The following is a 26,736-nucleotide window of genomic DNA, read 5'->3' on the forward strand; positions in this document are numbered from 1 at the left end:
AAACGGCAAAGTCACAAACCGCAACTTTTTTCAATAACTTCATTATTTTATGAGCTATTGTCGAAATTTAATATTGGTGAGTTTATTACATCCACTAACTGTGCCAAATTTGATCAAAATCGGATGATAGGAACTATCGGTCGAAAACAGTGACTTTTGTCAACAACTTCGTTACTTTTAACCCGATTGCTTTCAAATCAAATATTTGTTAGTTTAATATATCTGTTATTCACTGTGCAGCATTTGATAAAGATCGGATCACTATATCATATAGCTCCCTTAGGAACGATCTATGGAAAACAGTGACTTTGATCAATATCTAAGGTTGTAGGCCGTTCTTTCGCAAACATTAGCCTTTCTAGGTGAAACGTTTTTCCACTTCGATGGCTCTTGGTAAGAAAAGAGTTACCAAAAAAGTTGCAAGGGTATACAAACTTTGACGCGGTCGAAGTAAACCCCGCCCCACAGTCAAAAGTATATAAATCTATTCACGGGTGGGACGGGCTGCGAACATTTTTTAACCGAATGCCTGTCTAGGCATTATGAGGTAATTAGAAGAATATAATCATAAGAATAAGTAAAAAAAATGAAATATATAAATCGCTTAGAGGTCCAAAAACAATAAGAAAGAGAGATATTGATAGTGCATAAGGGTTTGAAGAAAAAGAGAGCACTAATTAAATGATATCTTCTATATATATAAAAGAAGAAAGAAGAATGTGTTTAAACACTTATAACTCCAGATCTGCTGGACCAATTTTCATGTCATTGCACAGTGGACGGTTTTAATCCACTGACACACAATAATTAATAACTTTAGAACCGAAAGAGTAGTTTTTTTAAACTATTTGTCAAATTAGTGTAAATTATCCAACATTTTCAAAACCAAAAAAAATATTTTTAACTTAAAATTAAAATTATTTTTTTTTAAATTACAAAAATTTTTTTTTTTAGTTTTTGTTTGTTGTTATTATTTTATTATTTAATGATTTTCAAACTAAATGGTGTACTCATTACTTATTATTTATATTTTTAAACACTTAAAAATAAAAAAAAAGGTTATACAAGAAAAATTAATTAACATATGTGTTACTTAAATGTTACTTTTTAATGTGTTACTTAAATCGGGTATATCTTCCAAAAGAACCATAACTTCCTCATCTAATTGTATATTCTTCTTGCTCTATATAGAGGTTTTTTTTTTGATATCGAAGAAATAACAGGCTCTGAAGTTAGGATTAGTGCATGTATTAAATCTTCCATTGTGTTCATACGCGAGTTTTTTCGAGTATGATTAATTCGATATTTGCGCATGTCCTTATTTTGCGCCTCGAGCGCTTCCTCAGACATCATGCTGATTGGTAAAGAGACATTTTTTATAATGTCCGCACCGTGAATAAGGATTTTATGAATCGGCGAAGGCATATAGAATCATGGGTACTCCTCTACAAATAATGTTGCTGTTTTCCAGGTGTATTGGCGAAAAGCTTCAACGTTAACTTTGTAACCACATGCCATGGTACGTAGAATATTGCTCAGTGTTTTTATTATTTTAAAATTTACACCCGTTATCGTAGAAGCTAAATATGGTTCCTGGAATAATCTTCTGGCTGTATTGCCATTGTTAGTGTTTCAAGAACCTACCATGGGAATGTCAACTAAAAGTCCCATTTGTTTTCGGAGTTCATTTTGTATTTTCACTTTTCTTTCTGCAACAATTTTTTTATCGGCTCCTCGAACCTGCCATTTCTTTATTGTGTTTAAACACTTATAACTCCAGATCTGCTGGACCAATTTTCATGTCATTGCACAGTGGACGGTTTTAATCCACTGACACACAATAATTAATAACTTTAGAACCGAAAGAGTAGTTTTTTTAAACTATTTGTCAAATTAGTGTAAATTATCCAACATTTTCAAAACCAAAAAAAATATTTTTAACTTAAAATTAAAATTATTTTTTTTTAAATTACAAAAATTTTTTTTTTTAGTTTTTGTTTGTTGTTATTATTTTATTATTTAATGATTTTCAAACTAAATGGTGTACTCATTACTTATTATTTATATTTTTAAACACTTAACACACATATCGATAAGATATGTGGATGATGCACTCGAAACAACGAATCCATGCATGCAGAGTAGACAGCCCATACTTATATAAGTGCTCCTTAGTGGGCGTTGCTTGAACAACTTTAAAATTATTCAAGCTTGCTGGACCAGCACCACAAATTCCAGAAACCTGGGAGGAAGATTTCGCAATCGAACTAAACACTTTTCCATCGATCATTGTCAAATGAAATTCGTGATTGACTTCAAAAGTGTTAAATTTTGTCGATTGAATCTGGTCAATTTGCGTATTTATATTTTCAATTTCTGTTTTCACTAAGTCGGCAGTTTCCTTCTCAAAAATTATGTTAATTGGTCTGCAAAACCGAGTTGAAGAAGGACGTTCATTTTCCCATACTATACCATTATTTACATCTAATATTTGCAATGGAACAATGCAAATGGAGAAGATATGTCCGTCAATCATTCCCACTTCGTTATCAGAAATGCGCTGGCGATAAGTTAAATGACCACTGCTGCCGTCACAGCCCCATTTGTACACAGCTTTTAATGTCGAAGAATTCCCATAATTTTCCATTCCTTTAAATGCTGTTCAATATGCTTGGATAATTCGAGCGACTGTATGGTCAACCAACCTCTGCAATATGACTTCAGCAGAAGTCTCTGAAATTTTGATATCTTTAGGATAACAACTTTTTATACCCTTGCAGAGGGTATTATAAAATTGGTCAGATGTTTGTAACGCACAGAAGGAGACGTTTCCGACCCCATAAAGTGTATATATTCTTGATCAGCATGAGAAGCTGAGTTGATATAGCCATGTCCGTCTGTCCGTCCGTCCGTCCGTCTGTGCGAATGCGTTTTACTCAGCCGTCTTAAAAGTGCCAATGCTTCTTCTGGGGTAAAATTAGTCGGCTTTTTTATGCTCTCAATCAATTTTCTAGGGGACTCTGAATGTATTTTTGATAACACCTGGGAAGCAGTACGTTTGCCAGCATTATACAAACTGATGCGAGTGGCTACCAACAATTCCTCGCATTGATTTTCCGTTACAATGTCAGAAACCCTTTCAGCTTATCGATTGGGTGTGCAGTCCTTAAATGCTTTAGCAGGACGTCCAATGATACTGGTTTCTTGATCAAGAAGTTCAATATTTTGCTTTAATCTTTGGTGATTTCTGCAAGATTTCTTCCATTTTTCTGCTACTTTGCTCGAAAATTTGTACAATATTGTATGTATTGCATCAAGTTGCTCTTTACTACACTTATTTCTGGCAACAACATCGGAAAAAAACGTAATTTTCTATAGCTTTAACTCTTTGCTTTGGCTGTGCCAGACAGAAAAAAGTGCATTCTTCGTGACTGACATTGCACCTAAAAATTGAATTATACAATAAGGGAGCAAGTGATCTTAGCTAATTTTGACACTGGACGATTCATAATGGACCATTCTAATAAATATATTAAATTTTAAGGCGGGAACTGTTGGGACTTTTTAGTTCTACTCCACGAAATCTCAAGTTTAATTAAAATAACACCCAATTTGACGTGCACTATTATACAACAATTTATAACTAACACATATAAAGCCAGGTCACAAAAACATATTTTTAATTAAATACTTACCAGTAACATTCAACGTAAACCATAACTTATTATTAAATCGAAAATCTGTACTTTTTCACAGCCAATCAAAACTTGATCAAAAAAGTGCGAAAATATTTCTTGGTATGGGCAGAAAAATATCGCAAGCTTGCAGTTTCAAAATGCCATGATTATCGATAACAAAAATATATTAAAATATGTATATGTCGGGGCGCCAAGACTTTTGTTTATTTCACTCATGTTTTAATTTATAATATTCACTTTAGACTTTTGAATTTCACTTGTACTATTTACTGTATGGCCAGTTTTATAATAATACTTGTAACAAATATACATATACACATATATAGAGCAATACGGCGCACAACACGCTCAGCAGAGCTTGCCCGTTGTTTGTAGAGGCTGGCAGTAACAGGAAGGATTAAGTTTCTACAGCTTAATCTAAACCACTGCAGGTCGGCACAGGACCTCTTAAAACAAACTGTGCGGGACCTGAAAGTAGATTTCTCAATTTTGTGCGAGCCATATTCCCATATACAGGACCACAGCTGGACGCAAAACCACCGTTATGGCGCGGCAATTTGGAGCAACAGCAGGACACATCTGGAGAATCAGCACAGAGCGGACGGATATGTAAGGGCGAGGTACAATGGAGTATATGTCTACAGCTGCTACATAGCACCGAGCAAACACATCGACGAATTCTGCAGCATACTGGATGGATTAGTGGAGGACGCCAGAACCCACACGCCAACCATCATAGCCGGCGACTTCAATGCATGGGCAACGGAATGGGGTAGCCAAAGGACCACTAGAAGGGCAGGGCCCTGCTGGACGCTTTTGCCACACTCAACATCAGTCTGCTCAACGTAGGCAACACCCACACCTACAATAAGGCTGGCAGAGGCTCCGTGATTGACCTCACGTTTGCTAGCCCTTGCCTAGCCCGCAGCGCGCAGTGGGCAGTTTCGGATATCTACACGCACAGCGACCACTTCGCCATTGTGTGCTCTATCAAGAGTTGTCCACCTGCACACACACCAACGACGTTCTACAGCTGGGCCCCAAGCACGCTGAGCGAAGAAGCGTTATTCACCATGATGACCCAAGTGACAAGGAGCAGCAGCACGGACGCGGACACCCAGGCCAACCACATGGGCGACATTCTTCGCAGAGCATGTGATGCAGCCATGATACGCAAACGGCATGGACTCAATAAATGTAAGCCAGTACATTGGTGGAATGCCAGGATTGCGGATGCCAGGAGGCAATGTCATCAGGCCCGACGACGACAGCAACGTGCCCGCAGAATGCCCACGTTTCCGGAGCTGCTTGCAGACTACAAGCGGAAAAGAGCCAATCTAAATATGGAGATCAAGAGAAGTAAAGCGGACTGCTGGAAGAAGTTGTGCGCAGATGCAGATGCGCAGCCACATGGGACTGCCTATAAACTGGTTATGGGCAAACTCGCCAGGCGCATAATGCCAACGGATCCAACCAAGTTGGGTCACATCGTAGCAACGCTATTCCCTTCAAGGCCGACGAGGAACTTAGCAGCGAGCGGAACACCATGTGCACCGATATTCACAGATGTTGGTGAAGTCGTGGAAGCAGGGAAGAGGATAAACGTACATAAGGCCCCGGGCCCGGACGGGGTCCCGGCTCTTGTAATCAAACTGCTAGTTTGCAAACACGCGTCGACGTTTGTGGAACTTTTCAACACATGCATGCTGCAACGGGAGTTCCCTACGAGGTGGAAGCTACAAAGGTTGGTCCTGCTTCCCAAAGGTGATAAAATAGATGACCCATCTGCATACAGACCCCTGTGTATGCTTGATGTGATTGGGAAACTTTTTGAGCGCATCATTTGCAACAGACTGGAGAAGGAACTGGAGCAACGTCATGGACTGTCGGACTGGCAGTTCGGATTCAGGAGGAAAAGCAGCACTATCAACGCCATCAGCTCGGTGGTAGAGATAGCCGCTAAAGCAATCGAAGGGCAACGCTGGAAAGGCGGCAACAAAAAATACTGCCTTATATCAACGTTGGATGTACGGAATGCTTTTAATTCGGCCAGCTGGGACTCCATTATCGCATCCCTAGAGCGATTAAACATATCTGAGTACATCATTAACCTGATATGCAGCTACTTCCGGGATCGGGTGCTACTGTACGACACAGCAGCTGGTCCACGGAAACACACCATCACAGGCGGAGTACCCCAAGGATCAGTGATCGGGCCAACATTGTGGAATGTCATGTATGACACTGTCCTGCGATTGGACATGCCAACGGACACTCGCATAGTGGGATTCGCGGACGACATCGCCATCGTCACTGTGGCCAAGGATATCCAGCAAGCGGAAGAAAACACCAATGCAGCAGTGTTCAGGATTCTGGAATGGATGGAGGCAAACTCACTATCCATAGCCGCACACAAAACCGAGGCCGTGCTCATAAGCAGCAGGAAAAAAGTGGAAACAGCCAGGATCGAAGTCGCCGGATGCTCAATAACATCAAAGCCTGCCATTAAATATCTTGGAGTCATGATGGACCATAGGCTAACATTCAAAGCCCACCTGCAGTATACCGCAGATAAAGCTGCGAAGGCCACGTCAGCTATAACTCGGCTCATGGCTAACGTCGGCGGCCCCAAGCAACGGAGCAGATGGCTCATCTCGACGGTGGTAAGGTCCATCATCCTATATGCCGCCACCATATGGGCACCAGCGATGTCATCCCCCACCTACAGCCGGTACTGCAGATCGTCGTACCGTACATGCGCGCTCAGGACCATATGCGCGTTTAGGACAGTCTCCGAAGATGCCGCCTTGGTGCTGTCTGATATGGCCCCACTAGACCTCTTGGCTAACGAGGCTAGAAATAGAGATCCGCCGCCAGTTAGAAGAGAGACGACTCTGACTAACTGGCAACGCAGATGGCGTGACTCAAACCATGGGAGCTGGACAAGGCGCCTTCTCCCCGACATTCGGCCATGGCTTAATCGCAAACATGGCCAGACTGACTTCTATCTGACACAGTTACTGACGGGACATGGATGCTTTAAATCCTACTTGCATAGGTTTAAACATGAGACGGATCCCTTTTGCACACACTGTGCGGGGAATATAGAAGACGCAGAACACGTCCTGTTTGTCTGTCCTAGATATTCTGCTGAACGGGAAGAGCTAAGCCTAGGCATTGGGAGGCCATTTATAGTCAACGACTTTATGGATATCCTACTTAGCTCGCAAAACAATTGGCTAGCTGTTAGCCACATGGCAGCAGTCATCATGCAATCCTTGCGTCGCGCTGAACGTCAGCGTAACCAAAACTTCAGTTCTAGGTAAACTCTAGACGAGGCATACGTGCCATCTCCCCCTCGTGAAGTAGTACTTCAGCGTTGGTTCCGCGAGAGGGATACGGAGCATAGGGTAGGTTTTAGTGCGGTGCGGTGACCACTAACCAAGGTCGATACCAAGTCCCACACTTCGGCTTTCAATGCTTTCCCCCCTATTTATAAAAAAAAAAAAAAAAAAAAAAAAAAAACATATATAGGGCTGGAGCATAATATATATAATATACATTGAGAGAAAAAAAAATAATATTAAGAAAACACAATTGCATAACGAGAAAAAAACAAAAAAAAATATTGGACTGGACAAAAAATGAAAACACTTTTTAACTTTTATATAATAATTATTTTGTATCTTTGTTCGGGGCGGCCCATCCGCTTAGAAAATGGGTATATAATTGTCGATTTTGGCACGATGTTTCTGCGCCACACATTCGGCTATCCAGACAATATTGCGGCACTCTTGTTCCTTCAGTTTTAGATAGGCATAGAATACACCGAAATGGAATTGCTGCAAAAAGACGTAGACATTCAATTTGACTTCATGCACAAAGAATTTGTCCTCCAGCGTCTTGTCACCGGGATTATTGCCGGAGCCGTCAAATAGGGCGGCATATTCCGCATAATATTCGGCAACTGTCTTAACCTGCTCGTAGTCATCGGCACGAGCCAAGGCGGCTAAACCATCAGGATACATTTTACCACAGTTGGGATACAATTTGGCCCGATCGTCTTTGGACAATTCAGTACCAAATGAATTAATGGTGATAATAATGGCACGGCGATCAGCCTCGAAAGCCAAAATCTCGCACATTACATCGGCAGTGGCACCACCCATATTTTTGCAGAAGTTATAGAAAGCTTTCAGATATGCCTTGTACAGGGTATTACGAATGATCTCAATGTTCATCTCATCAAGATCCTGCTCGGAAATGCAATCCACAAAGAATGGAGCAAGTGGTGTGTCCACTATCACGGCATTGTACAGCTCAGCCGGGGTTGAGGCAACATGGATGGCTTCCATTTTCTCGAAACTGCCCAATGGATGGCATTTGGGAATTAGCTCCGAAATGGGACGCTGATGCAAAGTTCCGGTGATCAGCAAAATTATATTATCAATCATATAACCATAGGTGATAAAGTCTAGGAAATTGGACAAGGGCTCAACAGCATGATTGCGCATATGCTGGAATTCAATGACCAATTTCTCACGCAGCTTGTCATCGATGAGGGAGACCGATAGAGGAGACGGCTCATTAGCCAAAAAGCTGCCATAGTCCGTTCCTTGTAAATGCAGCTTCAAATCCTCCAAGGTCTCGCACTGCACCAAATTGAGGTAATCCGCCTGCTTTAGGATGCCACACTTGAATCCACGGCAGAGGCCCTCCAAGTAGCCGTTGTCAATGTTGAACATAAATCCAGAGCTGTTCATCTTTGATAGTTTTCTGTTGTTAGTTATTTACAGTAGTTGGAGGAGTGCTGGGATTGGATTCGACTTGACTTTTCCAAATGCAGCCGTCTAAAAAAAATTCAACCTTTATTTGTTCTATATCGATGCACAAGTCATATGACTTTTCACTACAGTTCGCGGGGAGGTTGTTGACTGAGCTCTCTAGCCCGAAGCCCCCCTTTATATAGGACCTGACCTGAAGACAGCTCTCAACATTAGTTGCTAAGGTTGCTTAGATGCTCAACCAGGGCTACAACTGACACACCTGTCAATCTATTGGGACTAACTAGTAGGCTTTGACTTATTAGTCACTTAATCAACACTATCCGACATATAAATATCATTGGGATGTTTATTATCGAAATTCAAAAAAATATCAAACGAATTCCAAAATTTATTTTTGCACTTATTATGTGCCAGATTGGTAGAGACCGTCCACTGTGCATTGTAGTGGTCGGTAATATACTATGTGAATTTAGTGTTTTGTGTAGTAACATTATAGAAATTCGAATATCGTGTTTTGTGCAGTGTTTAGTAACCCATATTATCAAACCAAACCAATTAGCAATATAATCATTATGCCACGTCCTAGAAGATCTATTAAGAACACTACATCGAAGAAATTTCAACGTCGGAAGCAAGTCGATGAAGTTCCTGGTCATCCAGATATGCGTTCTGCGCATGCTCTTGGTCGTATTTACCATTTGCGGTTGTTGCTGGTACATGTTCGAGGGCCAACATCATTTGAATCACTACGAACTGTTAATGGTATAGTGTGCCCCACATTTCGTGCAGCATGTCAAGAGCTGGATTTGCTTGAAACCGATACTCATTGGGACACGACAATCGCTGAAGCAATTCTTTCTGCATCTCCAAGTCAGATACGCACATTATTTGCAATCATCATTTCGACATGCTTCCCATCGAACCAACGTGACTTGTGGAACAAATACAAAGATAACATGTCAGAAGACATTTTATATCGAATTCGTGTCAGCTCAAGAAATCCCGATCTTGAGGCGAATCAAAAGATGCATAACCAGGTTTTGCTCTTGATCAAAGATATGTGCTACCTCATATGCGGCAGTTTGTTAGGTTAGGAATGCCAGCTCCAGATCGCGGAATGATCGGAATGAATAACGCATTTAATAGAGAATTAGAACGTGAACGTGAATATGAATGAAAATTGCCATTAAATCTTCAAACTTCTGAACAATCGACATGTAGCATTCAGTAGCATAAAAAATTATAATATCTGTAGCTCTTAACAGTCATACCTTTGGCCCAGACAGGTGCTGCATACAGAGACGCAGATTTGACGACGCTTGTTAGCACGCCTGTTCAACCGTTGACATAATAAAGTCGACAGTCTCTTCGGCGCTACTTGTCCTGACTGTGCTCACTCGACTTAGCACACTGCAGAAACTGCTTACGTCTAGACTCTCCGTCTTATAGACCTTTTTTAGAGTGGGCTGATTATGCGGGGCTTGACCGGGGCCAACCACATCATATATTAAAGCTTCATGGTCGCTTGCGGTATATTTGTTGCTTATTCTCCAGTTGGCTGTTCTGGCGATCGATGTGCTCACGAAAATCAAGTCGACAATTGACCCAACTCCAGCCCTCCTAAATGTATGTTCTGTTCCCACGTTGAGAAACTCGATGTCTAGCGATGCAAAGTACTCCGTACGGCAGCGCAAGTCAGTGCAACTACTGCCCCAATCTATGGCCCATGCATTGTAGTCGCCTCCGATGACAATTTGCCGGCGATCTCTGGCATCGCATACTATGTTGCTTAATATACGACAGAAGCTTTCTATAGGCAGGCTGGGAGCTAGGTAGCAGCTATACAGCCAGCTGTTACCTACCCTTGCTCTCACAAAGCCCTCCGACGAATAGATATCGTCTAGACGCAGTGTGCTAGCTCCGTCAACAAGCTCTTCTCTCACCGTCTGGTTAAGCAAATCCTGAGCTGCGATGCAGTGATTCAGGTTGAGCTGAATAATTCTTAGTTTCGTCATTTATGTGTGTTCTGCATCCTCCTTCCCCATCTTAGTGGACATTTTGAACTGCCAGCATGGTGGCTGGTGTCGCTCTCCCCGTTAGATCGGCAGAGGTAACATGACGGGGCTTCGCCGCAGTCCGCTGCTCTGTGCCCAGGTGCCCGCATCTAAAACAACAGTTCGATCTATCGACTGTGTTGCTACAGTTGGCTGCTATGTGACCAAACTCCAGACAACGATAGCATTTCATGGGAGGGTCTTCGATAGCCTTAACTCTGCAGCTGTTCCAGCCGACTAGTAGCTTATTTAAATGTAGGACTTTCGTCATCATTCTATCGGGCGCTGTGATGATCGCTGTGAAGGTTCCGTCATAGCCAGGCTTCAGGCTTCTAACGGAGCACGACCCAGCCTCGATTTCAGCTTGTTTTTCGATGGCCTCCAGGATGTGGTGAGGCTCCACCAGATCGTCCAAATTGTGACGAATCACATTACCTCTGTAAACCAACTACGCCCATGTAGGGCCTCTTTTCTTTATTACTCTTTATTTGATACGCCCATGGAGGGCACATTAAAATATTACAACATCAAAACTAACTGTAGTTCTTTTGTTTCTGATAGTCAATGCTTACGATCGACGTCTCCCTCTCTTTCTAGCTACCGTCTTGATGTGGTTGCAGCGTCGACGCGGAGAGAGCAACCTCCCGACAGCGGACGCTGCGCTGCATGCCGACGCTGAGGAGACCATAAGAAAATCGAAAGTGAAAGAGAGAGACGCGATCGTGACGCGTGCCAAAGCACAAGACGCATCGTATGTTTTCACCGTTAGGACATAAGTAGGCCGAGCAAGGGTGGGTTTGAACAGAGAGCTAGAATTAGGAGAAAATTACTTCGACAGTGACCACAAGAGTGTCAAGTTAAAAAGTGAAACAACCAGCGGCAGTGAAAAAAACATAGAACCATAGAAAATCATGAAGTGGAAGACAAGGAGTAGCAGGTGAGCCCATTTCCTAAGATCCTTTTGCTTGAGTGCGGTAGGGACCCAAAAATAATAAAAGATGTTCAGGATTAGTTAGCCATTAATAAAAATCTGTACTATTATCTCTTAACCCACCCAGCATTATTTCTTTATTTGTTACTAAAGTTATGTCTACCCTTTCCCTTCCTTTTTCCTTGGTCACTTAACCTTTTGAGTGGAGCCGAAGGATCAGCTCTCTGCCTTTTCGGCGCTGCTTCGTATGCCTCTCCTGCTACGACCGCGCCTGATGCTGCCACTAACGCCGATGAGGCGGGAACACTAGGTCCTGCCACATGTTGCCGGTGCGCTGGCGGATGAGTTATTCTCCTGCAGACGAAGTCAGTCGCTGATCTCAAGGCTCAGTACCTCAAGGTGAAGAGGCAACTGATCTTGGCCAAGCGGGCTTCGCTTGGCAGACAAGATCAATCGTTGCTGCTCCTCTTGGACTCTCCTCCTACCCCTTTCTCTTCCCTTTTCTCCCTTTATGTGGTCTCAATTTCATATCATAATACTCTTCAAGGTCTTCAGATCAAATAAATGTTCTGTAGACGGGACTCTGTAGACTGAGAACTGTACCCCAGCCAGAGCTTCCTTACAAAATCCCGAATTATCGCCGATTTCATGGACGCTAAAACCTTAACACCGGCCTTGTCGCCAAGGACCTGTAAGAACTCGTCCCTTAGAGACTGGGGATTAGGGCAGTCACCTCCTAGTTCCAATAGCAGCTTGTTTTTGGCAGTACGGCGCACTTTCCGGACGTTTCCCTGGGCATGCTGCAGTTGGCCGTCGCTGCGTCGTGTGACCAGTGCAAGCACGTCTCTATAGCTCTGACCGTTGCTAGGCTCTATCAAGATGGCTTCCGGACGCTCTTTATAGCGTTTTGGTTGCTTAGTCTTGAGACTCCTGGCTCCCACTAGTTGCCAGTCGCTGGCCTTGCCTGCCTCGACAGTGTGGATGCTCCTAGGGGCTTCTCCACCAGACTGTTGCAACTGCTACTTGGCTTGTTGTTGAAATCTGGGTAGATTGGCTTGACTCTGATGTTGTTGCTGCTGCTGAAGCCTGGGAATCTTCTGTCGCTGCTGTGCCTTCTGCAGATGCTGGCTCGCCGCCTGACGGCTTACCATCGGTAAGCGTTCAACTGGAGACGTTTGGCAATGCTTGTCCCGCTTCGATGGCGAATTCGCGATCTCGGTCTGTTGCTGCCTGCTTACTCGTTTGGGTGGAGATTTGCACATACGACACGTAGCACATACGACATACAATGCCGGAATCGGCCCTTGGCTTAGCAACAGAGCCCCCACCGCTGCGTGCAGCTCTTGCAACCTTCTCTCTGAACTCATTTGTGATGCTGCGGTTAATTTTACCACTAGCATCCTTCTCTTTGCTGTAGTGGGTAGCAATTGAGGCCAGAATATGGCCCATTTCCTCTAATTCGTTGCAAGTAGATCGCAACTGCCTCACCTTGCTTTTTTTCGTGCCGGCCTCGTTGTTGGCTGCCTGGCCATCGTCTTCCTCGGTCCCAACAGATGGGCTTCTCTGCCTTTTCGGCGCTGCTTCGTATGCCTCTCCTGCTACGACCGCGCCTGATGCTGCCACTAACGCCGATGAGGCGGGAACACTAGGTCCTGCCACATGTTGCCGGTGCGCTGGCGGCGTCCTCTTTAACATGGCCTCGGCCGCGTGATGATTTCTCGAAGCAGAATATCGGTATTGGCCGTGTTCCTATTGACGAAACGAGCGGTTTGATTTAATTTCCTTTAAATTCTTGCAATTTCGTCTCATCAAAAGATGAGCTTATCAACAAAGTATTTCCGGATATCATTGCTAACCACAAAAATACTAAATATTTAATCTAATCGTAGCGACTCTTTATTCATTCAAATCTATCAACTGTGTAACCAGCGTTGCCAAGTCTACGTATTTGTACGTTGATCTACGCATTTCGAAGGAGATCTACGTATCTACGTACGAAGAGACTAAAACTACGTACTTTTAAAAAATATTGAAAACAATTTTTAAAACCCAAAATTTTTGGGTAATATCAATATATTATGAATTAAATAAAAAAGATGATATGATTTATATTGGGTTAGCAGCACTAAATTCCGTTTCCGTTTCGAAAAAACGGAAATTCAACCCAAATGTTTCCCATATTGACGGAGTTAACCCAAAATTTGTTTTCCCACATAGCAGTGCTAATGTTGAGCGTTAATTTAGTTAAGACAAATAAAAGAAACAAATTGGACACGGAGACTTTAAAAGGATTGCTTCACACCAAAAGTGGATTATAGCAAAACTTAGAGCCTTCTGACAAACACATAAAATATTTTAATCAAACAATGTATAAATTTTTGTAAAACATGTACATAATAATTTAAACAATGTAATTTGCTTTCTAAAACGACAAATGAAATTAATAACAACGAAGTACAATATAGTTAATTTAAAAATTTAATGGTTTATTAATTTATTTTATTGTTTTTAAGCTTTAAAAAATAGTACGTAGATCTACGTATTTCAGCAAAATTGTAGATACGTAGATTTTAGAGCCTAGCTACGTATTTCTCAAATTTTGACTTGCCATCACTGTGTGTAACAAACGAAAAAAAGGCACTTATTATCCAACTGAATTTTTGAACTCCTTGGATGTGCCTGGTTTACCACCGCACAATTTTCAACTGAAGGTTGGCTCGGTAGTTTTCATGCTTAGAAATTTAAACCAACCAAAACTGTGCAATGGAACGCGTTTGGTGATAAGAAAACTCATGAGCAATGTGATTCACGCGTCGATACTCAAAGGAAAATTTAAAAATGAGGAAGTTCTTATTCCAAGGATTCCGATGATCCCAACAGATATGCCCTTTGAGTTTGAACGAATTCAATTCCCGATTCGTCGTGCCTTCGCCATGACGATCAACAAATAACAGGGCCAATCCTTGACTATTTGTGGCCTCAATCTAGAAAATGCGTGTTTTTCTCAAGGTCAATTGTACGTGGCATGCTCACGTGTCGGCAAACCATCTGCATTATTTGTTTTTGCACCTGACCAAAAAACGAAGAATGTCGTTTACCACAAGGTGCTTGAATGAAAAGGTAAAAGGTAACACGACATTCTTTGACTGTTAGGATCGCTAGTGTGTATATATACCATTCAGTACCGATCGCCGGAAATTCCTCTGAAAATCCGAGGAGATTTTTCGGATGTCGCCTCGGAATTTCAGGGGACATGCCATACAAATTTGCGGCGACATTTAGCATTGCAAATCCTAGCGCCTCGGACATTCTCTCGAATTTTCGGCGACATGGGGCCGGAATTTCCGCTGAAGACGAATAACAAAGTCGCTCGTGTGTTCAACGGAACTTGCGGCGACATGTCGCCGAAAAATCAAGCAAAAATATTGCTTGTGCAATCAACGGAACTTGCGGCGACATTTCGCCGGAATGTCAGAGCAAAATAGTGGTGGAATTTTCAATCGAATTTGCGGCGACATGTCGACGCGATGTCCCAGCAAAATTATAGTTCGGATTTAAAATCGAATTTGCGGCGACATGTCGACGCAATACAATTCTGTTCATTTTATTTACATATATTTATGTTGCATTCTTATCTCTATTTTTTTGTTTATTGAATATATTTTTGGCACAGGCCAAACAAGTTCTGAGGGTGTTTTCGGGAGGCTCGCCGGGGGGAAAGTTTTGAATTGATTCTGAAAAGATAAAAATTTATCAGGCAATGACTTCTGTAATAAGTTTAAAAAAGAGAGGAAATTCCAAATTTTTAATGTTTCGCTATTTATTATTTATTTACTTTCTTTGTTCTGCGCCATCTGAGCGAAAGGTCGCTTCTATAATGTATGAAATAATACATACAATAATACAGATGCAGCAAGGGCACAACTACTGAACCCCCCCTTATACGGCATGGCTACCGCTTTTGTCACAAAATCGGACACAGAGAACTTTTCCAAAGTTGATGCCATTTCCAAATTAGTGAAATATATTCCTACACTGCTTGAGCTTATAGGCTCATTATAAAAACTTTAGTTATCTGTGCAAATCTATTCCCTACAATAAATATTTCACCAAGCTGCTCTGTGAAAGAAACTACCTTAAAAGGGATGCTTTCTCCAATAAAACAAAAATTATCTGGCCTTCTATTACTAAGTGTGCATCCCTTTACTTTTAAACAATTTTCAACTAACTCTATTTCTTCCTCCTCCCCCACAATTTAATTATCTTCTAGAATTTTCCTAAAAATTTGTGGTAAAATTTGCGTTGGTTTTCGGACAAATCTCTTAAGAGTTTGCAAATAGTTTTCGAAAGAGTATGAAGAGCCAGAAATCGGATCACCGATTTGCTCAACAGTCTCTTTTAAGTGGAGTAAGCTGTGAACATTGTAGGAAACACTGTTTTCCCCAAAAACAAGTGGAAAATTCTCAACAAATAAGTTCAATATTCGCTGAGCAGTTTCCACATTACTGTGTCTTTGTTTTTGGGAGCATAGCAACCTGTAAGCACATTGAAGCAATAAAAACTCGTAACACTGGTCATCATACAATCTCAGCTACAATCCCAGTATACAGCAAAAACTGTCTGTACTCAGTTGCCTTCCAATTCCAAAGCTCTACGAATGATATCGGCTTTCTTGCAAACTCTTTCGGAATATATTTTCGCATCGATATTAAGGCTTCGGATATCTTTTCTTTGTCAGTTTTTGATATTTTACTAACAAGTTTATTTGTATTTATTCTAGTCAAAAATTTACGCATGACACCCAATTCAACAAGATGCATGCAGTCGAGTGGTATTTGTGTTATTATTAAAACACCATTTTTTTGAAATGCGGACTGAATGTTTAATAATCGGATTGATGATGCGACGAATACTTTCTATTGCAAAAGTCATCATCTGAGATTAATTCAGCACTTTTAGTGCTGTCAAAACGGAGTCAACTTTTCGTGACACCTGAATGCATTTGCTACAACAGTGACTGGAAGTAAGACCAGGCGTGCCAGTAACAAATGCTCTTGCAGGAGCATCACACACAACACACGCGAAGTTCTAAGTGAACTTTTTTATTTCCAATTGTTAGGCCATTCTCATAATTCATAATCTCGGACAACTCAATTGTGAATTTGGACAAAAATTCATCGGAGTTAAATGGCTTATTGTGACCCATAAATACTCCGATCGGCAAAACAGGACATTTATAAATATTATTTAAACGAATAAGTATGGGTTACAATTGCGCACGCTAACTTTTAAACAACGGAAGTCCGTCGACAAAATTATCGATGCTTTATACTTTGGGAATCTTGGGCAAAATAGAAAGTTTATTTAATTGCTTCGACAAGCCTTTATGTCGTCATCAAAACCCGATCAGCTGTCGAAAAGCAACAAAGTTTGTTTTTTCTTATTTAAAAAAAAAAATTGGTAAGAAGTAAAGCAGCAAAGAATATTTTATGTTCTTCCCTTCGTACCTCTGTTCTTTTCTCTCATTTCTACACGCGGCGCTTTGTATTCTTCGTTTCTTTGTGCATTTGCGATTGATTTTTGTAAAGGCTGGAGCTAGCTTAAATTTTGACATACAATTTTGAGTGATTTTTGTCTAATTCAGTGAATACAACAATTAAGGTAAGTGTGATTAAAATATTACGCACTTTTCATTCCCTAATAGATTTTGTTCTTTTCAGAATCCACCCAAAACTCGACTTCGGATGACCAGGCGGAGAATGTAACATAAGACATTGTTTGACTTGAGCTAAAAATAATAATACAACAAACAAAACAATAAAAAACGTGAGAAAAATGTAAACATAATAATTAAATTTAAATTAATATGATAAGGAAATAGAAATAAAACCAGAGGGCCGGGGCTAACTTCAACCGCGTCAAAGTTTGCATACCCTTGCAACTCTTTCCTTACCTATAGCCATCAACGTGGAAAAACATTTTATCTAAAAAGGCTAATGTTTGCGAAAGAACGGCCTAGAATCTTAGCATAGGAAATAACGAAGAAATTGATTATTGATATAGTCACCTGATCTTGATCAAATTCGGCACAGTTATTAACAGATTTATCAAACTGACAAATGTTTAATTTAAAAGCAATCGCGTCGAAAGTAACGAAGTTATTGACAAAAGTCACGGTTTTCGAACGATCGTTCCTATGGTAGCTATAAGAAATAGTCACCCGATCTTAAAACAACAATGCCAGCATGTGAAATAAACTCATCACAATTAAATTTCATGTCAATAAAAAATACCGAAGTTATTAAATAAAATCACCGTTCGTGACTTTTTACAGCCCCTGCAATATATACAACATGCAAAATTTCAGCTCTGTAGCTCCAACGGTCTAGGAGTTTGCGTTGATCCAGATGGACAGATGGACATGGCTATTTGAGCTCGTCTCGTCGTGCTGATGAAGAATATATATACTTTATATGTTCCTTCTATGCGTTGCACACTTCTGACCAAAATTAATACACCCTCTTTGCAAGGGTATAATAATCGTGTTTACATGTACATATATATGTTAATAAATACGTAATTGTAAATATTGTTAAATATTTAGGAGTCGCTATTAGCTACTTTAGTAAGCTACTTGTGTCGACATTTTTAGGCCTCGAGCAAATCGATGCTGGAGATTCTATTTCTATAGCCGAGTGCTTACACCGAGTTGAAGAAATCAGTTTCTTCTCTGAAATTGCTAAAATGTGTATGCCATTCAATTCAGCTAAGCGTTACAAAGTCTTGTGAAGTGATGCCTGAAAACCTGGAATTTCCTATGCATAAGACTTACTCGGTTTTCAAAAAGTTGTAGTCGACAATTGAATTATAGAAAGATATATCAATGTTTAAATGATAAGCAGGTCCACATACAAATATATGCATTAAAAAAATAAATCGAATTATGGATGTCTTTTACTAATGCATTAACAATTTATAGATTGAACTATACATTGTTGTTTTATGTGTGTAACACTTAAATGTCAATTTTCTAAGATTTTCCAAATTTAAACTGATCGATTTTTTTAAATAATGACATTAGAATCCTTAATCCGAGAGTAAGTGACACCAGATGGTTGTCGATAGTGAGTGCGGTTTCCCGTATCGTGGATCAGTGGACAGAATTGAAGCTCCATTTTGAACAAGCAGCTACGTCTGAAAATTGTCACATAGCAAAACTTCTCCACGGACTGTATGAATTATCTTTATTTGGTGTTTTAAAGACTAATTTTAAAAAAAATGCAAAGCTTGAACAAAAATGTTCAAAACAGGAACGGAGACCTTATTCTCTACCATATCAGTACTTGACACAAATTTACTGGCAATGAGAAGTACACCGATGTATGTACATACATATGTGAGGAAGCTGACAAACTAGATAGTATTTTAAGTATTCTGTAGGTAAATGTAATTATAATTGTTTAAGATCATGCTTCTTATTAGTTTAGGTTTAGAGTTAGATTTTTAGAGTTTTGATTTTTATTTTTATATATATTAATTTTGATAAAAACAACTATGTATGTTTAAGGAATATAATAATTTGGCCCAATTCAAGATGAAATTAAAAAATGTAAGGGTTTCGGATACGCCATTATGGACATAATGGACAGACAATTTTTTAAAATCATCTTTATTGTGCTTTACTATACACTACATTAAGTCAATGAAGGAAGTCTCCTGCACAGGTATGTATCTATATTTAATCTACAACCCAAACCACTATTAATTGGTACGGCAAGTTTTTTTTTCAAAGTTCGAATTTTAATTGGTTGTATTTATCTCCAATTGTTAATTCAACATACGAGTTTATACTTTTTGGAAAGGTTATTGTATTATCTTTCAATTGGTATCAAAATATTAATTTGTTTCATATCAGAAAAACTTAAAAAGTTTATTTAAATGAAACCATGTCAAAAACACCAAAAAATAGTGTGATCATTATTAATTGGTACGGCAACTTTATTTTAACACAGAATTATCCCACAATTTGGCTGAGCTATGTGACACAGATGAGGAAGAGAATTTTCCCAAAAAAAATAAAAAAATAAAATTAAGTATGCCTGCTCAACTGCTGTCCATTGAGAAGGAGAAACTTAAACTTTTAGAAAAAAAAATTAATACACCAAAAACACCCGACGATGACCAATGTTTTTTTGAGAGCCTTCTGCCATATATGAAGTCTATGGACATGCGAAAAAAAATGCTTTGCAGAATGGAAATTCAAAAGATCGTACTTTCTCATTTTGGAGACGGAAATAATTCCGAAAACAATTAAAAAAATCAAACATTTTTGTTGCAAAAAAAAAAATAAATATATAATTACATAGTTACCTCAAAGTTAGAATAAGTTTTTCACATGGCGTTATGGGATTAACAACAAAATTTGTCCAACACTTTTCCAGTTTTGAATGAATCTTCGTCAAAATATAATCGAATGTATTGATCGACATTCGAGTATAATTGAAAAATTTGTCAGGATACTGCCTTAAATTTTTATACAAACTATTAAACTCTCCTTTTAAACGGTTTCTATTCAGTGGATGGATCCCGGTGGTTTTTTTCATTACAACATTTATAACTGCTGCTGACGCAAAAAATTCTTTGTCTGAATCCATGACGACGATGATTGCAACTGAGACTAAAATTAGAACCCTCGCTAGGTTTCTCGCTTTGCGGAAAGCTTTCACTCTGCCATGCCATCGCTTTGCAGATCGCTACGATAATTATCGCTTGTAGCATCGCATCGCTTATCGCGTCCACTCTGACATCAGCCTTAGGCTAAAAAGAAACCTTTGCTAACATCGTTGCAAAAGAAAAAGCGGTTGCTATGGGCTAAACACAGAAGGAACTGGGTGCAGGGACAGTTGAACTGCATTATTTTCAGCGATGAATCGAGATTTGAAGTATGTTCCGGTCATTACCGTAACAGAGTCATACGCAATAGCAAGGAAGCGTATCACAAAGATTGCTTACAACGCACGGTAAAATTTCCCACGAGCACAATGGTGTGGGAATGTATGTCTGGAAATGGTGTAGGAGAGCTACACTTTATAGATGGCACTGTGAATGCAGAAAAATACAAAGATATTTTGCAAAAGTTCCTCATTCCATCAATACCAAAGCTTTCTGACTGTGGGGAATATACCTTCCAACAAGATGGTGCAGCTCCGCATACCGCAAAATCCACCAAAAATTGGCTTCAGGTGAATGGCATTAATGTGTTAGACTGGCCATCATCAAGCCCAGACCTGAGCCCAATAGAAAATATTTGGGGTTTGATGAAAAAAAAGTTGCGAAATGACCCTCAGAGAACCCTGACAGGATTAAAGTCAAAAATTCAAGAAGTGCAGCGAATATTCTTACGCATAAGTTTAGTCTCTAATAAACCTCTACTCGAATAGGTTATGGTCCCAGGCAGCAGAAAGCAAACTGTGCGGGTTAGTCGGAAAGACTTGTAAGAGATTCGTTTTGTTAATTAAAGTTTGTGATTAACTAATTTGTTCAAGATGAGTACACAATTTTCAATCAAAAAACTAGATGGTGAAAATTGTGGTCGGTTAAAAAAAGAGGCGTCTGATACGGCTGAACAAAAGGATTTGTTTGACAGTAAAGACGAGAAAGCCCTCGCAAGTATATTGTTGTGCGTAAGTCCGTCGCAGATCAACGGTATAAAACATTGTAAAACCGCGAGCGAAGCATGGGCAAAGATATCCGCGATCCACATTAGAGGTGGGAAACTATCGATTGCACTATCGACACTATCGATGGTTGAGCACTATCGAGTCGACTCACTATCGATGGTCATGCAGTACCGATAGTGTATCGATAGTGCCTCGATAGTGTCACCAATAGTTGTGAAATAAATTCCGCGTTTTGAAAAAGTGGCGTCGCTTGGCTGGTGAAAAATTTTCTCGCTTTCAATTACAAAACAAAAACATAATTTTAAAGAAATGGATCGCATTCTCCAAATGGGTAATAAAAATAAGAGTAGTTGAAGCAATTTCAAAGCAACTATTAATATGTGTGTTTTATAATAGGCAAACGCCGCAATTCGAAAGAAACATGCGATTGCAGCTCATCGGAATCGGAAAAGAGCTCTGCGGCTACAACATCTAGCCATAAATTGAAAAAGAAAACAAAAATATCTGATGTGTGGAATTACTTTAAAAGATCAGATGATAAAAAATTTGCGAAGTGCTTAAATTGTGAAAAGGAGTACAAGACAAGCGGAAATACGTCCAACTTGCGGGATCACCTGAAACGGTTTCATCCTAGTTTAAGGGACGATGAAAGGAACTCCGCTAATTATGGAGATCAGGGCGACAGCATATTATCCACCAGCAGCAGCTGCCGATCAAGTATGAGATCTTTAGATTCATACATTAAAAACTCTGTCCTGTACGATTCCAACTCATCGCGAAAAAAAATTATTGATAAAACTTTAGCGGAGATGGTTGCCTTGGACGTACAACCGTATAGCATAATAGAGGATTGTGGATTCATCAAGTACAGCAAAATTATGGATGCCAGGTACAAGCTGCCAAGTCGCCGTCATTTACAAAGTGTGCTGATGATGGATTTATTTAAAGAAACTTCGGCAAAGCTTTCAACCATTCTAGAAGAAGTTTCTAGTGTTGCTGTTACGTGTGACATATGGTCGTCACGTGCCAACATAAGTTTTTTAACAGTGATTAGCCACTTTATTCATGAGTTCACTCTTAAAACAGCTTCATTGGCAACAAGAAAGCTATTGGATGCCACGAACCATTCAGCTCAAAATATTGCGAATACTTTGCAAGAAGTTTTAAATTCTTGGGGTTTGTTTGACAAAACTGAGTGTATTGTCACGGACAATGCCAGCTCCATGATCAAAGCTTGCGAGCTGTTAAAGATTCGTAACATTCCCTGCTTTGCTCACACGTTAAATTTGGTTGTTCAAGACGGTCTAAATTTCGACGATGACGAAAAAACAATGGCAATAATTTCAAAATGTAAAGCAATTGTAAAATTTTTCAAAAAAAGCACTATTGCTAATGAAAAGTTTAAGATGGCGCAAGAAAAGTTTGGGTATTCACTTTTACAAGAAACTCCAACTAGATGGAACTAGTTTCTAGTTTCTAGAGCTAGTTTCTTTTATATGATTCAACGAATACTGGCGACCCATGATGAAATTGCAGTAGTACTATTGTCTACATCCAATGCACCACTCCCATTTCAAGCGGAGGAAATTGATGTTTTGAAGGACATGGAAAAAATTCTTACAGTATTTGAAGAAGTTAGCAAAAGAATATCTGGTGGGAAATATGCTACGATTTCGCTTATAATTCCCTTAACAGATGTACTTATTCGTAAAACGCATACTATTTCTTCGGATGTGCACACTGAAGTTGGACAAAAAATTGTCACTGTTTTATTAGATTCAATCGTAAAACGTTTATCGCCATATGAAAAAAAAACTGCGACGAGAATGGCGACAATTTTAGATCCCCGATTTAAAAAGATTGGGTTTCAACATATGTCAAATGCCGAACAAGCTGCACATTGTTTCGAAAACGAGTTGACGGCTTTAATGAACAAAGATAGTTCAAATGACACAAATGTGGAACCCATCTCAACAAATAAGGACCCGCTTTTCGACTACATTGGGAACAAAGCCCGTTCCATGGCTAGAAACACGCGATCGGATGCTATCATTGCGAAGAGGCAGTATTTGGAAAGGCCCTTAAGCCAACAAGATGTTGATCCCCTATTATGGATGAAAGTAAATTATAAAATTTTAAATATCAATATCCAAAAATTGATTTGTTCTCATTAATATTTTTCTTAGGTTAACCAGACGGACTTTCCTGCAATAAAAACGTTGATGTTAAAATACTTTTGCATTCCGGCCACTTCTGTCCAGTCAGAGCGTGTATTCAGCAAGGCAGGGCAAATAGTATCAGACCGCAGAACACGTCTAAAGGAGGAGAATGTGAACATTTTGTTATTTTTAAACCAAAATCTTTGGCTTACTTCCTCGGAAACCACCGAATAAGCGACGTAAAACATATATATGTACATACAGTCAGTCACAAAAGTATTCGTCTCTAGGGTTCCCCTGCATTTATGCACGTTTTTGCAGGATATGCAATAATAAATTCAATCGTTTTTTCACAGAATGGGGAAAATAAAATATTTATCTAACTCAATTTAACTTAATTTTATTTAAAAGTTCAATATTTTAAATTTTTTCATAATAAAACAAAAAAATCCCAAAAATGTAATCCCACAAAAGTATTCGTCTCTTGAGGAAAATACTCAATTATGTTAGTATTTTTTAGTTGTAAACTATTTTTTTTGGCGTTTGAGATTATTTAGGGCATTTTGAATCTATTTCGGGGAAAAGCCCATTTACTTTCTGGAACGAAACTTGACTTATTTCATTAAAAATGCCAAAAGGTTCAGAATTAAACGATTCGCAGAAAAAAATCATACTACACCTACACAATGAGGGCAAATCAAATAAATACATCAGTGAACTGTTTGAAAGAAGCGTCTCTACAATCAAAAGCGCAATTTCCAGAATGAAAGCCCGAAATTCCTTGGAAAACCTGCCACGTGCCGGCCGACCAAAAATTTTGTCAAGCAGAGAAGAGCGAAAAATTCTGGAAGAGAATAGGAAAAACCCTCATTTATCGGCTCCAAAAATTAATAGTGCCTTGTCTTCATCCTTGGGATCCAACGTATCTGACGAAACCGTCCGCAGGGTACTGAGAAGTAACGATCTACATGGGAGATGCCCTAGGAAAAAACCATTGCTTTCTTCTGTTAATGTGTCGAAGCGTCTAGACTTTGCAAAAACCCACGAAATCAAAGATTTAGCCTACTGGGAGAGTGTCATATTTAGTGACGAAAGTAAATTCAATATATTTGGATCGGACGGCGAGGGAAAAGTCTGGCGTAAGCCTTGTGAAGCTCTGAAACAAAAAAACATTAAACCAACTGTTAAGCACGGCGGAGGATCTGTGCTAGTTTGGGGGTGCATGTCGGCTCGAGGCGTTGGCAAATTGATTTTTATTGACGGAATAATGAATGCAGATATGTATTTAAACATTCTCAAGGAGAATCTGCACTCCAGTGCAGATAAAATGGGCATTGGAAAAGAGGACTTAATTTTCAAACAAGATAACGACCCAAAACATACTGCCTGGAAGGTAAAAATGTGGTTGTTGTACAATGCCCCCACAGCTAAATACGCCCCCACAGAGTCCAGATGTCAACCCGATCGAAAATTTATGGGCCCACCTTAAGCTGAAAGTCCAGGAGCACAAGGTTTCCTCAAAAAAGGAACTAAAGGCAGTTTTGCTTGAGGAATGGTCAAAAATTCCAGAGGAGAGATGCCGCAACCTGGTGGAATCGATGCCCCGACGTTTGAAGGCCATTATAGATAATAAGGGCCTGCATACTAAATATTAGAATTAGTTTTAGTATCTAGATTTAGGAGAAAATCTTGAAGAGACGAATACTTTTGTGGAATTTAATTTTGTTCATTTTTTGTTTTGTTTTGAAAAAAATTTGAAGTATTGTTTTTTTTAATAAAGTTAAGTTAAATTGAGTTAGATAAATATTTTATTTACCCAATCCTGTGAAAAAAGGATTGAATTTATTATTGAATATCCTCCAAAAACGTGCATAAATACAGGGGAACCCTAGAGACGAATACTTTTGTGACTGACTGTATAAATAATTAAAAACATTAAACTATGTTTTTGAAAAATTAATTTTAGTTGTTTTATGTAGGTCACTATCGAGGCACTATCGATGGCACTATCGATGGTTTAGTAAAAAACTATCGCCGCTATCGATGGTGCCGACTATCGATAGTTTCCCACCTCTAATCCACATGCCCTCCGGCCCGGCTAGAAAAATACAGTTGTTTAAGCAATTGCTGTATACTAAAATGTTGGCTACAGACAGTATTCGAGAGCATTTGAATAATTTTTCTAATGCCGTAGAAAAGTTAAATGAAATTCAGGAACAAGTGTCTGATGAAATGCTCGTTATAATTTTGTTGGCAAGTTTAAATGATGATTTCGAAAATTTTGTAGTTGCCATAGAAACGCGAGACTCGTTGCCAAAATTAAATTGCTTGAAGAGAGAGAGAGACGCAAGATTGGCGAAGTAGCCGAGAAAAGTGAGAATAAAATGTATTCGTCGCGTCAAGAAAACGGTAAAAGGAACAAGAATCGGTTTGTCGAAAAATGCGTGGTGTGTAGACAGCGGGGCTACAGCTCATTTGTGTGCGGACAAATCAATGTTTACGAGTATGCGTGAGCACAAAGAGAAAATCAAGTTAGCAGGCGACAGTTATATAGAAGCCGAAGGTTGCGGTACAGTGGAACTAAAATGCAATAATATCACGATCGAATTAGTTGATGTGCTATATGTAAAGGACTTACAATGTAATTTTATTTCGGTATCAAAGGCAACAGAAAATGGCTTAAGAGTAATTTTTGTCAAAAACAAAGTGTTTGTTAAAGACAGTAACAATCGTGATTTAATTATCGCAGAGAAACACAACGGTTTGTTTTTGTTTGAAAGTAAAACCAGAGGGCCGGGGCTAACTTTGACCGCGTCAAAGTTTGTATACCCTTGCAAGTTTTTTGAGTAAAAGGTCTAATATTTGCGAAAGAACGGCTTAGGAAATAACGAAGTTATTGATCAAAGTCACTGTTCACCACCGATTGTGCCTATGGGAGCTATATGATATAGTCGCCCGATCTTAATCAAATTTGGCACAGTCATTAATAGTTATGCTAAACTGAGAAATATAAATTTTTATGACAATTGCTTCAAAAGTAACGAAGTAATTGACAAAAGTCACTGTTTTCGACCGATCGTTCCTATGGGAGCTATATGATATAGTCACCTGATCTTGATCAAATTTGGCATAGTCGTTTATATGTGTAATTAACTCACCAATATTAAATTTTACGACAATAGCTCAAAAAATAACGAAGTTATTAAGAAAAGTCACTGTTCGTGACTTTGGCGTTTGTATGGGAGCTATATGATATAGTGATCCGATCCGGCTGAATCCGAGATATACAACGCCTGCAGTATATACAAGCCTACATGCAAAATTTCAGCTCTGTAGCTCTTACGGTCTAGGAGGAGTTTGCGTTGATCCAGACGGATGGACGGACGGACGGACATGGCTATTTGAACTCGTCTCGTCGTGCTGATCA

The 26,736-nt window shown here is 39.6% G+C and overlaps 2 protein-coding genes across 3 annotated transcripts; one reads left to right on the top strand and one right to left on the bottom strand.

The window, feature by feature from the left end:
- Positions 1-7,359: 7,359 nt before the first annotated feature.
- Positions 7,360-8,558, bottom strand: LOC6652869 (V-type proton ATPase subunit d 1). The gene has a single exon (XM_002075149.4). The coding sequence runs from the start codon at positions 8,459-8,461 to the stop codon at positions 7,409-7,411; it is 1,053 nt and encodes a 350-aa protein (XP_002075185.1). The 5' UTR covers positions 8,462-8,558; the 3' UTR covers positions 7,360-7,408.
- A 12,779-nt stretch (positions 8,559-21,337) lies between these two features.
- Positions 21,338-23,681, top strand: LOC124460897 (E3 SUMO-protein ligase ZBED1-like). 2 transcript variants are annotated; one of them, XM_047012490.1, is made up of 3 exons: positions 21,338-21,481; positions 21,547-23,270; positions 23,337-23,681. In XM_047012490.1, exons 1-2 carry the CDS (start codon positions 21,460-21,462, stop codon positions 22,614-22,616), a joined length of 1,092 nt encoding a protein of 363 aa, XP_046868446.1. In that variant the 5' UTR covers positions 21,338-21,459; the 3' UTR covers positions 22,617-23,270; positions 23,337-23,681. The 2 variants fall into 2 exon arrangements, with proteins under 2 accessions (XP_046868446.1, XP_046868447.1); XM_047012491.1 differs by having other exon boundaries at positions 23,346-23,681.
- Positions 23,682-26,736: the final 3,055 nt, after the last annotated feature.

Source organism: Drosophila willistoni, unplaced genomic scaffold (genome assembly GCF_018902025.1).
Source record: "Drosophila willistoni isolate 14030-0811.24 unplaced genomic scaffold, UCI_dwil_1.1 Seg150, whole genome shotgun sequence".
In the NCBI taxonomy this organism is placed as follows: domain Eukaryota; kingdom Metazoa; phylum Arthropoda; class Insecta; order Diptera; family Drosophilidae; genus Drosophila; species Drosophila willistoni.

Bases quoted from the DNA above. Each gene is read 5' to 3' on its own strand.
- LOC6652869 (XM_002075149.4), bottom strand. From the start codon at position 8,461: ATGAACAGCTCTGGATTTATGTTCAACATTGACAACGGCTACTTGGAG.
- LOC124460897 (XM_047012490.1), top strand. From the start codon at position 21,460: ATGGATCGCATTCTCCAAATGG. The intron at 21,482-21,546 runs GTAATAAAAATA...GTTTTATAATAG, and splicing joins GGATCGCATTCTCCAAATGG to GCAAACGCCGCAATTCGAAA.